This window comes from Eufriesea mexicana, unplaced genomic scaffold (assembly GCF_001483705.2).
Source record: "Eufriesea mexicana isolate 0111107269 unplaced genomic scaffold, ASM148370v2 scaffold202, whole genome shotgun sequence".
NCBI classification, from domain to species: domain Eukaryota; kingdom Metazoa; phylum Arthropoda; class Insecta; order Hymenoptera; family Apidae; genus Eufriesea; species Eufriesea mexicana.
In genome coordinates, this window is record NW_016908372.1 from 1,361,844 (window position 1) to 1,375,600 (window position 13,757).

A 13,757-nucleotide genomic window follows, 5' to 3' on the forward strand; every position below is an offset into this window, starting at 1 on the left:
CAGAAGGTCGAATCGCACGCGTCACGAAACGCGATCCTCTCGATTCCACTGACTTTTTCTAACCGATGCAACGCCCGATGCAACGCCCGATGCACGTGCATTGCGTGCTCGAGTGCACCGACGCGAGCGTAATCGATGAATGGATCGAGCCGATCGCACGATCCTCTCCGTCTCGAACGATACACGGGGTGAGAATACGTTACCGGTCGGAGAGCTTATCAAAGGTAGAACTGCTTTCTACGTACCCCACTGACTATCCCGGCCAGGAAGACTGCGGATGCGACAAATCTGAAAGGAGAATTTCGATAATTATTAAACGAAAGTGACTGTCAGATGATATATTTATTTAGGGGGACCTCCGTTTTTCATAACTTCGAAATGAAACTTTATTTCTCATGGATGCACGTTACAAGCATTTAGGTCGGGGACTGAATGCTGGAAGAATATGCATTTCCAATTTTTGACACACGAGAAATCATCGAGTATAATAGGTATTCGACATACCACTATATATCCCAAGGTCTACAGAGGGTTTGAATTTTCATGAAATTTTTGGTGGTTAGAAGAGGAATTTGACAGGTCAAACTTATTTACCAGGTTGTGTTATAGAAAAGAAGAAGAATGGAAGGTCGGAGGGATACAGGAGCGAAAATGAAAGACGTCCCCGCTGGGACCCCCAAGAATTTCTTCGACGGACTTCCAAGTACGAAAATGTATCCAGATTGCGCGGATTGGAAGATCCATTGCTGGCGCGATCGAGGCGAAAAGACGTGACGGGTACACAGGTTTTGAGGCACAAAGGGTACGAGACGGTGCTACGTTCCCCGTCAAAAGGATAATTGACCGTAAACACGCGCGGGTTTCGTCCTTGAAATCCACTCGCCGATCCGTCGGTACGTAACGGGGGGATGAAAGTACCCCCTCCGTCCGTCATTGAAATACTTGTGGCGCGTGCACCGAGGGGGAACGAGCAGAGAGAAGTGCCGGAAAAATAAATAAAGGAGCGAACGTACGGATCGGTGGAGCGGGTACAGGTACCAATGGTCTAGGCAGGATGACTGGGAAAACTAAGATGGCAAGTGGTACGTGAAGAGAGAGGCGATTATTCGACGCACAGCAGTAGCCCGTCAGAGTTCATAGCGGAGAGAGATATCTCGAACAATGCTTCCGTGTCACCGTGGTAGGAAAGCGCAGCACGAACGGCACGTTTGCTAAACGCACGTGTTCGCGCAATATAGAGATCATTGACGTAACAACAGGTTGACGAACCAGCAACGTTACCGGGAAGACGGGAAACCAGAGGTGCAAGAACGAAAGGAGATAGAGGACGACGAAGAAGACGAAGAAGACGAAGAAGAGTAAGCAATAGGAAAAGAGCTAAGGAAAGAAGAGAAAAGTAAGATGAATCGTAACTCACCGCAATCCCAACCGGGTCATTTCGACCTCCCTATTCCGCGACGGGTCTAGGGAGCCGAGGAGCACAGGCTAACACGAGCACCGCACGGACAGGCAGTCACAAAATATCGCGGGGAACCCGGCACCGAGTAGACGTGGTGTGTGGACCGTCCCATCCAGGGAGGGCTCTGAATGAACTCGGGTGGAGGGAAGGAAGGTGGAGGCGGCCGCCGAGCCACGCCAGCTAGAATTCCTCCGCCGAAAGGATCGGGAGAGAGGCTTCTCTCGGTTCCGCGAGAGCTCGTGTGCTCTCACACTGTTCGCGCTGTACCTCCCCCGCTCTCTCGCTGTGATCTCCACACTCGTGTCCAGAGAATCGAACTCTCCAGCCTGCCTCCGCCAACTGCGGGACCAGAAGATACCAGCAGCAGGGCGCAAGAAGGAAGGACAGCGGGAGAAGCCGAAAGAGAGAGGAAGGGAGGAAGGGAAGAAGAACGTGGCTGGAGAGGGAAGTAAGCAGAGAAGCAGAAGAAGAGGAAGACAAGAGAGGAGAAGAGAGCTGGAGAAGAGAGGAAGAGAAGAAGAAGGAGAGGGTGGTGAAGGAGGTGGAGGAGGAAGAGGAGGAGAGGATTGCTGACCGGGTCGAGGCGAGCTCGGTCGCGCGTCGCACGAGGACTGTTGCACGGCCTCAGCCGATGTCGATCGCGCCGTAGGTCTCTTTGGCTCGAGCAAACCGAAGCGAGAACCGGCGAGTAGAGCGAGAGGGGAACATTTGCCCGCCACCGTGACGCGCTCGGTCGCGCAAGGATACAGCTTCACGAAGAGGAGAAGAGAGAAGAGCGCCTCCTCCGCTGCCGACTTAGGCCTGTCTGGCTGCGCGAAGCGGCGACCGATCGGGAGGACGGGCCAAGCGGGCCGTCTGTCTGGCCCTTCGACACGCGCTGCGTCGACAGGCTGGCCGACCAGCCACCGCATCGTTTTCCAACCACGACACATCTCTTAACTGCACACCGGAGACCTCGCAATCCGAGCAACCGTGTGCGCCATTCGAACGACGTTAGAATAGCCCGATCGGTGTATCGGCTATTCAGAGGGCTGTCGTCGCACTCTCCACGGGCCGAGAACACAGGTAAACGGGGAAAACGAGCAAGGTAAAACGGAAGGAAGAAGAAAGAGGAGGAGGAGGAGAAGCGTCGGGCACAATGCGGCCTAGGGCCGCGGCAACGTCCAGCAGCACAGCCCGCGGGTTACCTCCGTTCCCGGTTGTCCTGCGAGTCACCTGCGTCCTTGCCCTACTGGTCGTCACGTGGATACCGGTCACCGAGGCTGTGGTGAGTGAGTCCTTGAAATATCCCACTTGCGTACCGTTCGTTCGTAGATTAAGGGCTTAGTTACCTACTTGGCTAATTCTCTCGGGTCGTCAATTTTTCCTCCGATCTACACGTTTCTTTCCGAAACTGTGCTCCGTTCACGCGTCGCCGGTTAGACGGTGTTACTCTTTTTCACCATCGTCATCGTTTAACGTCATCGCGTGCGTTCGTCACCTTGGCTTAGAGAAAAAGAGAGAGAGCGAGAGAACGAGAGAGAGAGAGAGAGAGAGGAGCGGAATTAACGTTGATTCCCCTAACGTGTCGTTTATCCAGTGGTGTTACCATACAAGCCTATCTACGGTTACGCTCATTTTATAGGACAGCCGATTTTATACGACGATTTTATTTCAATTTCGAACGAACATCCACCATTCGACATTCGTTCATCGTCGATGAATGAACTTTCGCAACGATCGCGGGTATCGATCTATATCGAGCTACCGGCTTGTTCAGCTGCACGATTGCGCAAGAAATCGCTGCACCGATGGTGGAACAGAGTCACAGTGAACGAGAGAGAGAGAGAGAGAGAGGAGAGAGCGCGAGAGAGAGGGAGAAGGGGTGAGAGAGGTGGAGAGAGGAAGGAAAAAGTATCCCGCGGAGTTATCGCAAATTTTCACCGCGTGAAACGGGCCTGATCAAAGTTGGCACGCGAGAACTTCTCCGGAGCAAGTCGCCTGCACCGTTTCCGGTTGGTCGCCGTTATCTCGTTATATCTCAATACGAGATCCGCGAGCTTTCTTTCGCGCCGCGAGACCTAGAAAGTCGATAACCGAATGGCACATCGTACGTGGTACGTCGTTTATGAACGTAGGTGAGAGTAAATTAACGAAAGACGACACGATGTCGGACAAGCATCTGAAGCAACCTCGTGTCGCTTTTTGGAACGCGAGTGCCAACGATTTGCGGCACATGCGTGTAGCAATGTCGGCCATGCGTCGATTCGCGATCGAGAGGTCCATCGAGTGGCAAATAAATTCTCTTCTGGAAATTCGACACGCCTTGTTTGATATTTCGAGAGTATGATGTTGTTGGAATATTTTAACGCCATTATGAATTTTATTTCGAGGTACTACGCATATTTACTATTTATTTACGAGTAACGTATTATCAGAATTTTGGTTACTTTTGGTGTAATTTGTTTCTTACAATGAAACAAAGATGTATATAGTTAGGTTCCAAGTCAACGTTAGGATTACCAAACAAGGTACAATGGTTTTAAATTTTTTCATTTTACAATTGAGGTTGTTGCTGAAAGAGGGGCTCGTAAACCAAAATGACGAAATAAGTACTTGTGTATATCGCGTTAAAAGTTTTAGTTCTGATGGGGACCAAGCGTACACGAGTAAACAAAAAGCTCTCCATTTACCTTAATTGTCGGAATATTAGTTCGCAGGTACTAAGAGACTCGGTTGCTGAAAACGTACAACTGGTTCTTCTACAAAATCAACTTTGACTTTCATGAAAATAAGAGCGTAATTATACATCGCGTATCATATAGTATTATTTATTTTCATTGTAAGACTTTAAAATTGATATTATTTATCTATATTATATTTAGACGCACCTTACAGATTGATAATTCTAAGCAGATATTTAAATTAATTTCCAAATATTTGTCTCTATGGATAGTAAGGTTAGAAATTTATTTACTGCCTGATAAAGAGCGGCGGAAAAGATTCGGAATACATTAATGAGCACAAACAAACGTATGTATAACTGCTTGGAACAATATTTTGATTTTATTCCTATGTGTTAATATTTTACGTAGGCGCGATGTTCTGTACAAACAAATCGGGAAACGTCTAAATTTCATTGGGTATCGGTGAGTAAATTGACCGTGTAGTTAATTCTTGCAACCGGCTAGAAATATAGGGCGTATCATTTCTGCGTGTGAACTCGTTTTAAATTGTTTGCGGAGAACTTACTTTATTAACACTTCCACGGAATCATTCCTGTAATCCGAGAAGATTGTTCGGATTTCCTCGAGCTAGTTAACGCAGGAATACATCGTGCACTTAGTTTTCTTTCCCAATCCAACATTTTTCTCGTCCATTATCGCGTAACGAAAATATCTTGCGAGATAATTGATAGTACATGACTAGCTCGGCATTTCCATTCATTGACTTTATTCATTTTTAACGTAATTCTAAAACAATTAAGAACCGAAACAAATTTTACAAAACGAATAACGTATATTAAAAAGACAAAGAAATTTATTTACTATTGACCGATAATCGATATATTCTATGTTACTATGTTGTTAGAATAAAATTAATTGTACTCTGAAATTAACAAAAATAAGAAAAAGATAAGAAAACAAGAACAAAGATAAGAAAAATTTATCTTTAATTCTTTTATTAAATAATTTTATCTTTTCGTTTAATTTTTTTTTTTCTTTAATGTTTACCAATAATTAAACAAAAGCATCTGACACTTTTGTTCCAAGAAATTACACTCTGCCGGAAATGATCTTCGTTTCTCGACGTTTCCTCGATTTCGTCGAAACGTATCTGATTAGGTCGAACGCAGTCTCAGAGGAAAAAATAGATATTCGATGTTTGGAGGATGTTGTGTATACACGCAAGCCGCGCAAACCGCCTCTTCCAGCAACTGGAGTTCACGTGTGGCTCGTGCGTGATGTCACAAACCGTTAAAAGCGTTTATCTTCAGAACGGAGGTTATGAATAATGTATACAAGAGTATTTTTGCAATTACACGGAAATTTACCCAACAATATAATCTTGTTGCGTAACCAATTCGAGTTTCACGTGTAATAAATAAATATTCACCGATACTCATTGATTGCCTTTCCTATTCTCACGTATCTCATTCATCAAGGTAGGATCGATGAGAATGCACATTGTGCCTTTCACCGTTATCCTTTGAAAAATTATAATTCTTATGAAAAAGTATTCTTTTGAATTTTGATGTGGAACGTAACATAAAAGAGGAAATGGGATAGTAGAGAACTTGAGTAGAGAAATTTGTAGGTGAGGAGAAGTTATGTCGTAATACGAAGGAGAAACTGTAGTAAAGAAGAACGTAAATAAAGAAATTTTGTGAGTGAAAAGAAGTTTATACAAAATGCAACTTTTCGAAGTTCATAGTTCTTTATTTAGATTAGAATCAATTCATCGAAATTTCTAAGAAAATTTCGAGTTTATTAAATATGAAAAGATATTTCAGAGTTTTGTTTATATTTCGTGCACAATAAAATAATGGATATTAATCAGATTTTTATAAATACTATAAAAATATGGAAAAATGAAGTTAAAGGTAATTTCTTAGAATTTCTTAGTATTATACTTAATCTAAAATTAATTTAGCAAAATTTGTAATTAATTTCAAATAAATATCATTAAATATAGAAAGATATGTCGAAGGTTTGGTTATTGTACAAATTCTTACAAATACTATACAAATGTAGAAGAATAAAACACGAGAAGATATATAGGATATGCTGAATAAAATAATGGAATAAAATTTTATGAATACTAAAAAGTATGAAAAGTAGAGTTTAATATTACTAAAGGTTTAAAGGTAATTGCACCTCTTTTATATTTAGCACGTCAGGGCATGGCCCTCTTGCGAGTAACACATGTGTTAATCGAGTTATTAAAAGCACAAGTACCAGTGACGTCAGTACCGGTGCCGATGGCGAGGTATTACAAACAATCGAATATGGTAACAGAAGAGTTTCCGCTATGTGCTGTGTCAATAATTAAAAGGCGATATTTAAGGTATTATCTTTCAGTGGTTTTCAGTAACGTTACTTCCTCTGGTTCGTCGTCTATTTGCAATTACAGATTTATCAGCGCGATATCCGACTCGTGCAGCTGCACTTGCGCCACTCTCAAGTTCCTTAATTATCTCATATTTAGTTTCTATAATTAGCAATGCGTGTTTCCGTACTGACTACACTATGACGTTACATGGGACGTTGTCTCGTTAGATTCGTTCGAAATTCTGTGCATATACATCGGTATACTAAATTACATTGTAACGAAGCAAAAACAGATCACTTCGAGGGAAGATAGATTACACTCTGCACGACGGACTGTATAATAGAATTGTAGGAAAATAAATTATCCATAGCAACATTGCTATAATTCAATAGGTACAAGAAATTCGTGTTTTGAGACTGAACATACGTGCATCTTAGGAAAACGATTGAAATAATAGACTATTGAAAGGTAGAATATTGAAATTCTATAGCGATTTAGTACACAGTGAAGAATTAACGATCAGCATTGAATGGGTTTTGTATAAGATGAATCACCTAACACGACCACTTCGATCTTCCTCTTTAAATAGGATTTTATGGTTTTAATAATATTATTAACTTAACAAAAATGAAGTGTTCTTATCTTGAAGATTTTTTAACGCCCTATCATGATACAAAATAATTTTTTATCAGTTCCTCAGTAAATTAATAATTAAAAATAGTTGTAACGATATGTTAGATTCAATACATAATAAGCAGAATATAAATATTTAAAAAGAGCATCAAAATACAAATATAATATCTTAATTAAAAGTATCAGCTATCACAGCGAACATTTATTTAATTCCAAAATTGAACAATCTTCTCACGTAAATATTTCAAAATATATTTTATATATTTTATAGACTATTATTATTTATGAATAAAACAGAATGAAAGAACTGATTAAAATGTATATAAGTACGAACAATTTCACAAGCATGGTTCCTACGGTATCACTCGTATCTTCCTGTATCTCGTTGAAATCACCCGGTAAACAAGCGTGTAGGCGATTTCGACGCCTGAGTGGAGTGCACGTCCTTTCCGGGGCATAAAAGAATGTAGCTGTCGGCACGACAGGGTGGTGGAGGACAGTAGCAGGGATGAGAATGGAATAAACGTTAGGTCAAAAGGTTTATGCACCTTTTTTGCCCTCTTTTGATCGCCGACAGTGGCCCGTTATGCAGGCAGTCATTCAGTATCGTGAGAAATCCGTCGAAAGGGAGTCAGGTCTCCTCTCTGCGTCGGTTTTCTCTCTGCGTTTCGAAAAATGTCATTGATCGACGTGACAATGAAAATGTATAAATCTGTCTTTTCATGGCCGTGCAGTGCATTTTCTTCGGAAACGTTCGAGGGGAGGTCGGTTTTGGAAAAGAATGATGCGAACTATGGCGAGGGATAATCTCTGCTCTGATATTTTGATACTTTGGTGCATGAGATATAGGCTAGATGAAGTGGAAATTTTGATACTGATATATACGGTGAGTCCTTTAATTTGTCGTTTCAGGTTAATTTTATACTGTTTGTTATGAAAGAAATGTTTCGAATTAAAGCTATTTGGTATCACTAGCAATATATAACTTGATAATTGATTTCTTTTTTTTGTTATTTCGTCTGTTTGTAAATATGTGATTGTTAATGTTTGCACTAGCACAGGTAACGTGTGATCCTTACACTTTATTTATAAAGTTAATAATTAGCTATGCTTTCATTTTTTGGTAAAGACATTACGATTTATTAACAGTAGCTGGTTGCACGTGAGGGACGAATCGGTCGTTATTCCAAAAGTTTATAGTGAAACTACTAGTACAGAAGTAGTACTGTAATGCAAGGCTTTGTTACCTTGACTAATCGAGAAAGCTTGCATCCGAGACACGCGATACAGCTCTGGTTAAACATTCGTTCACGTGGGTCGTTATTACTAAATTATGCGTGAAAGAGAGACACTTCGTCATCGCTACCTTACACTACACGCCAACAAATAACATATTCTAATCATTAGAATTATATTGAAATTCTATCACCATTAAATTAAATTATTGGACTTACTATTCTTCTCTGTTCTTCAGTTCCTGGTATTATAATTTTTAAAATTTCGAAGCTTTACTCAGAAATAATTCTACATTTATAATTACGCGAAATAGAATTTCTTTTTTTGGAAAATAAAATCTGTATTCATTGTTGTCTTATTGTTCCAATATTTAGAGTATGCGTTGTATTTTCTATCAACTTAATATTTGTTTTTACATTTGACACCATAGAATATCGAGATATTATATATAATTTAATATTTCAACTTCGTTTAAAGCAACATTTTTCAGAATTATAAATATATAAAAAATATCGACATTAAGGATTTGGCGAATTCTTCGTTAAACCGTTATCGAAATTTCGTGGCAAAAGGGGAGTCTGCATGCATGCGTTATCGTGCCCGAGTTCCACATTATTTCGACGAAAATATTGAAGAAAAAAACGGTCGTTTCCTTTGAACGGGTAATATTACGAAATAATTCACAACTTCGTCCACGATATCTGGGTTTCTGTTGCTCTGTAGGAAGAGTCTGTCCCTGATAACGATAAACTTTTCCTGTTGTTGTCGCGTGGAGACAATCGCCACGCGAGGATGCACAACTCATTTGGTCTTCCTCGTGGCATGAAACAACCCTGTATTCGACAAGATAAAAAATTCGCGGACGAACTCGTTAAACGACGTCCTGATTCATCTTAATTAAGTTACGAAAATTTATCAGCTTGTTTTTAACGTAAAAAACTCGATAACGCCTCGGTTCTTTCATAACTTCTGCTATTGATTACTTAACAACAGGAATACAATATAAAAATCTTGTATCTTACACGTCACTTTAAATAATAGAATTTTTATACAATATAATTATCATTATCGATTTTATTACATTTTTTTTTTAAAGATAGTAGTTGAGCGAATAATGAAATAATGGTATTTTTAACTTATTTTAGAGAGTTGAAAATATTTTACAATTTTTCATGCGTAACTTATTTAAATTCTTCACTAAAAATTTCATTTCCGTCAAATTAACTATTTGTCCAACATTTCAAAGAACGCAACTCCTTTTCGCCAATAAATAAAATTGAATTCCGCTGCTTCAATCAACGATGTACCGACACCCATTTATTTAAATAACGATAAATAACAATGATTCACCAAGGAAAAATTGAAACGATAACTGCGTAATACGCCGAAAAATCGATGGCATATCGAATCGGACAAACAATAACGACTAAAAGGAAATTTCGTTACGTGAAATTTACGCCAACAATCGAACTATATTTCACGCGTGATCCGAGTTGAAACAGCAGTGCCCACACTGACGATCTTCCCAGAATATTTACGTCCCCGGCGTGTCAAAAATCGCTTCCTGGCCACGGTTTCCTGAATTATACTCTCACCTGCATTTCATGTCACTAAATACGTAAGCTTGTCCCACCCACGCAAATGGCAAGGGAATTCGAGATAAAAATGGGGAAGAAGTGTCCTGTTCTACGATGCTTTGGTTACGACCAACGTGATACTTTCACCGTCTACCAACCTGGAAATACCATTCTGCATGCTAGAGCTAGTTGCCTCCCCTTTCTTTTTTTTGAAAAAGAACCCACGATCCAGCTATAAATCCTGGACTACCTACTGAGAGTACTGAGAGTCGACTGTTGGTAGTATCGTGTTAGGCGTGACGAATACGAGACAATGAAGGGTTAGAAGGAAGCGAGGATTGAGGATTTCTCTGAGGCTTTCAAGGATTTTATGCAATCTTGTTTATATTTTTATCTTTACATTTTCTGATGAAATTTGTATTGGTGTTTCTAAAATAATATATAATTACTGACGAAAGTTAGAAAACGAAGTATTAATTTGGGCATTTTTTAATATTTTTCATTTTCTGAAATGTACCGATAAAAATTAGAATTTGGTTTTATTCATGGAAGATTAAAGTTTCACTAATGATGTATATATAATATGTATGTATATACACATGCTAACATTGTTTGAGAAATGAAGTAATGATTTGTAAATTTATGTATATCTTTTATCATCTGAAATACATTGACAGAAATTAAAAATATGTTTTATATAAGATAATTAACAAAAAAAATATTGTATACTGATGTGTAACGTATGTCATCATTCTATTTTTAATATTATTATATGTTTCTTAGAAGATAAAGAATTTACAAAAATTCGTAAATTTTGTTTCTTGATTTTCGTTGGCAAATGTGTGAATGAGAGTTTAAACATTTTATTCGATTTTGATTAATGCATTTCCCGCTTTAATTGATAGTTATTATTAATTAATAATTTCCAGAATTAATTATTTTGCAGTAATGGTTTATTATTGATTTGTAGTCAATGCGGGATTAATAATTTTACAGAAACATTGTGGTGATGATAGATCTGTTAATTAAAAATTGTACGGACATATGATTATAATACGATATTAAAGTTAAATCATGTTTCTCAAGTTTAACCAATACATTGGTGAAAACATTTCTCGAATGATGTAATTTTACTTAGGGAATATCCATATAATTATCTTCTACCACGTGTAATCCATTCGAGTTATCATTAAACTTTCTGTGTAATTCAATGCTTATTAAAATTTAACTAAGTTTGTATAATTTAAGCTGTGATATCAGATACAATACATGTGTACTGACCTTTTAATCCCATTAGTTTAATGGATCTTGTATTTAAGCTTGTAAAATTCGATTTATACACCCTTAAAATTACGGGAGGAAACTCATTAAAATTTGTTCACTTATTGAAATAATTAACAACCGAGCTCATTCTTATGCATGCTGATCAATAAACTTTGAAATGAAAGAAAATTCGCGAAATTTTCCATATTATTATACGTTGATTGTCAGATAAATTTTACACGATACTCTTGACATATTATCTCCTTTCAAAATTTATTTTTAGAATAAGAACCCTTTTAAATCCATATTTATAAAACAATGTTAAAGTATTTGATTTTACGCTTTAGACTATCAAAGCAAAATATTTTATTTCATAGCTTAAATTATCAAAGTATAATATTTTATTTCCTGCTTTAAATTGTCAATATAAAATATTCTATTTTATATTATGAATTTAAAAAATGTTTATTTTTATTTAAAACGCTATTTTAACATGAACTGTGTCAGTCATGTGTGCATGACTGTTTAAAGTTGAAGAAATACACTGTAGAAACACACTGAATCAGCTGTCAACATGTTAAAAATTAATTCGAATTGTTCATCATCTAACAAACGTTTGTCAATTCAACTCGTCGCGTCGAACATCATTTTATCCACTTAAGAGAACGATTTCGATCATACATCCACCAAACGAACTTCCTAAATTAGACGATCACGTTAACAACAGTGTCCTTCATAACGTGGAAACCTCTCGCTACTAAAAGCTGCGAACGCATTAACAGTGTCGGTCGCAGTTAAAACGCGTTACGCGGGTGACATCACCTTCCAGATCTGTTGTATGCAAATACGTCATTGACCACCATTAACCCCGTTATGTTTATACTCCGTGTCGGCTAATTTTTGTTCGTCCCGCGATGTGCATGCAAACAATTCGACTGGGAGGGCGAAACGATGCAAATTCATTACACTGGAGTTTAATCACGACGGGTCGCACTTGTCGACAATTACCGTGGAATTAGCTCGCGCAATAATTGTAGCGGCGGTACGCGACGCGAGCAAAAATGGCAAAACCTCGATCGTCGATCGGGAAAATTGCGAATCGGTTTGGCGTGTCGTTAGAGGAAATTCGTGTAAATGATTTCAATCACGGAAATGGCGGATATTTCGCACGAATCGGAGTTAACGCCGAACTGGGTGAGAGGTAGAGAGCAGAGTTGTCGATGATCAGTCGATGGTGCGTGTAATAAGCAATTTCAAACCTGACGTCATACAAATATTTATGCGGTCGCGACACAATACGGTACATCTATTTATGGGCAGCCGGGTTAGTTATAAATTTGAGAAAATCGCGGTTACGTAATGGAATGGAGTATCGAGAGATAGAATGTTAATCAGGGTGCGCGTCACTGCGCCGTCATCGCTAATTCATGTGTCAATTATTTAGAAAGAAATAACGCTTGTCAGTGACATCACGATCTGATCTCATTCGTTGCAAATGTACAAGCCTACGACAGAAGTACTTGTATACTTCTCATTTTATCGCTGCGCTTTCAATTTCTAATAGACTTATTAGCACAGTAAGATTCATCGAATTAATTGGCGATTAAAATACATTCGGATGCTGAGGATTCATTTTTAGACACGAATAATTTTAATTAATAAATTTTTTTTTGTATAAAGATAGAAATATTTTAAAATGATAAAGTTACGAAAAAAAAAAGAAAGAAAAATATGGCGTACACAAAGAATTTATAATTTTATTTAGTTCAATGAAGTTATACATTAAAAATAATTTGAGAAATTAAATTTAATAGTTTTACTCGGTATGACAGTATTTGAAATGGTCAATACATATAGCCACACGGCAGTTATCATACTGATAAAAGAAATCTTTTCTCCTTTTTGGGGTAAACAAACTATACAATGTTTACGAGCTTTCCGTGATGAAGTTGTTTCAATGGGTATTAGAAAATGTTAGCCAGTACATCTTGATGGTAATAATGGACGTGGTGTAATTTCTCGCGAATAATTTCGGATTTTATAAATTAATGTTACTTAAATGCATCTGCTATATCCAATAATCTTGACAGCTGTATTTCTAATACGTGACGACTTTAATTAACTACATGAAAGAATAAAGTAGACATTTATTCTAAACATCAAAATTTAAACATGGATTCAATAATTTCTTGCTAAAGTTAAAAAAGAAATTCAGAAAATGGTGTTAAACGCATTGCACCGCGAAGAGCTTGATTACGAGGCATTCTAAGAATCATCGAATCAATCGACAACTGAGACAAAATTAGCCTTTGAGGGTTCATTTAAAGAGACTAATAATTCCTATGTCGGTCAGATAAAAGTTTCACTGAAAGTAAACATAATTCACGATAATTCGAGAATTCTTCTTATTTCATACAGACATTTCTTCCAGCAGAAAATTTGCCGATTTAGGTAGAAGATGTTCTTATTATGGAATGATCAATATCTATCAATGCCTCGGTGTTCTAGTTATTTAATCAGATATTTGAGCAAAACATCGCGGCACAATCAATTGTTAT

At 38.2% G+C, this 13,757-nt stretch overlaps 2 protein-coding genes across 2 annotated transcripts in view; one reads left to right on the top strand and one right to left on the bottom strand.

The window, feature by feature from the left end:
• Col4a1 (Collagen type IV alpha 1) overlaps positions 1–1,857 on the bottom strand; it is a 30,164-nt gene extending 28,307 nt beyond the window's left edge. Inside the window, 2 exon segments of the mRNA XM_017911402.1 lie at positions 246–288; positions 1,418–1,857. Coding sequence (XP_017766891.1) covers positions 246–288; positions 1,418–1,437 — 63 coding nt within the window. The 5' untranslated portion in view covers positions 1,438–1,857.
• Positions 1,858–1,961: 104 nt separating this feature from the next.
• LOC108555635 (collagen alpha-5(IV) chain) overlaps positions 1,962–13,757 on the top strand; it is an 82,447-nt gene continuing 70,651 nt past the window's right edge. The window contains 1 exon segment of the mRNA XM_017911414.1: positions 1,962–2,726. Within this exon segment, the coding sequence (XP_017766903.1) occupies positions 2,598–2,726 (129 nt within the window). The 5' untranslated portion in view covers positions 1,962–2,597.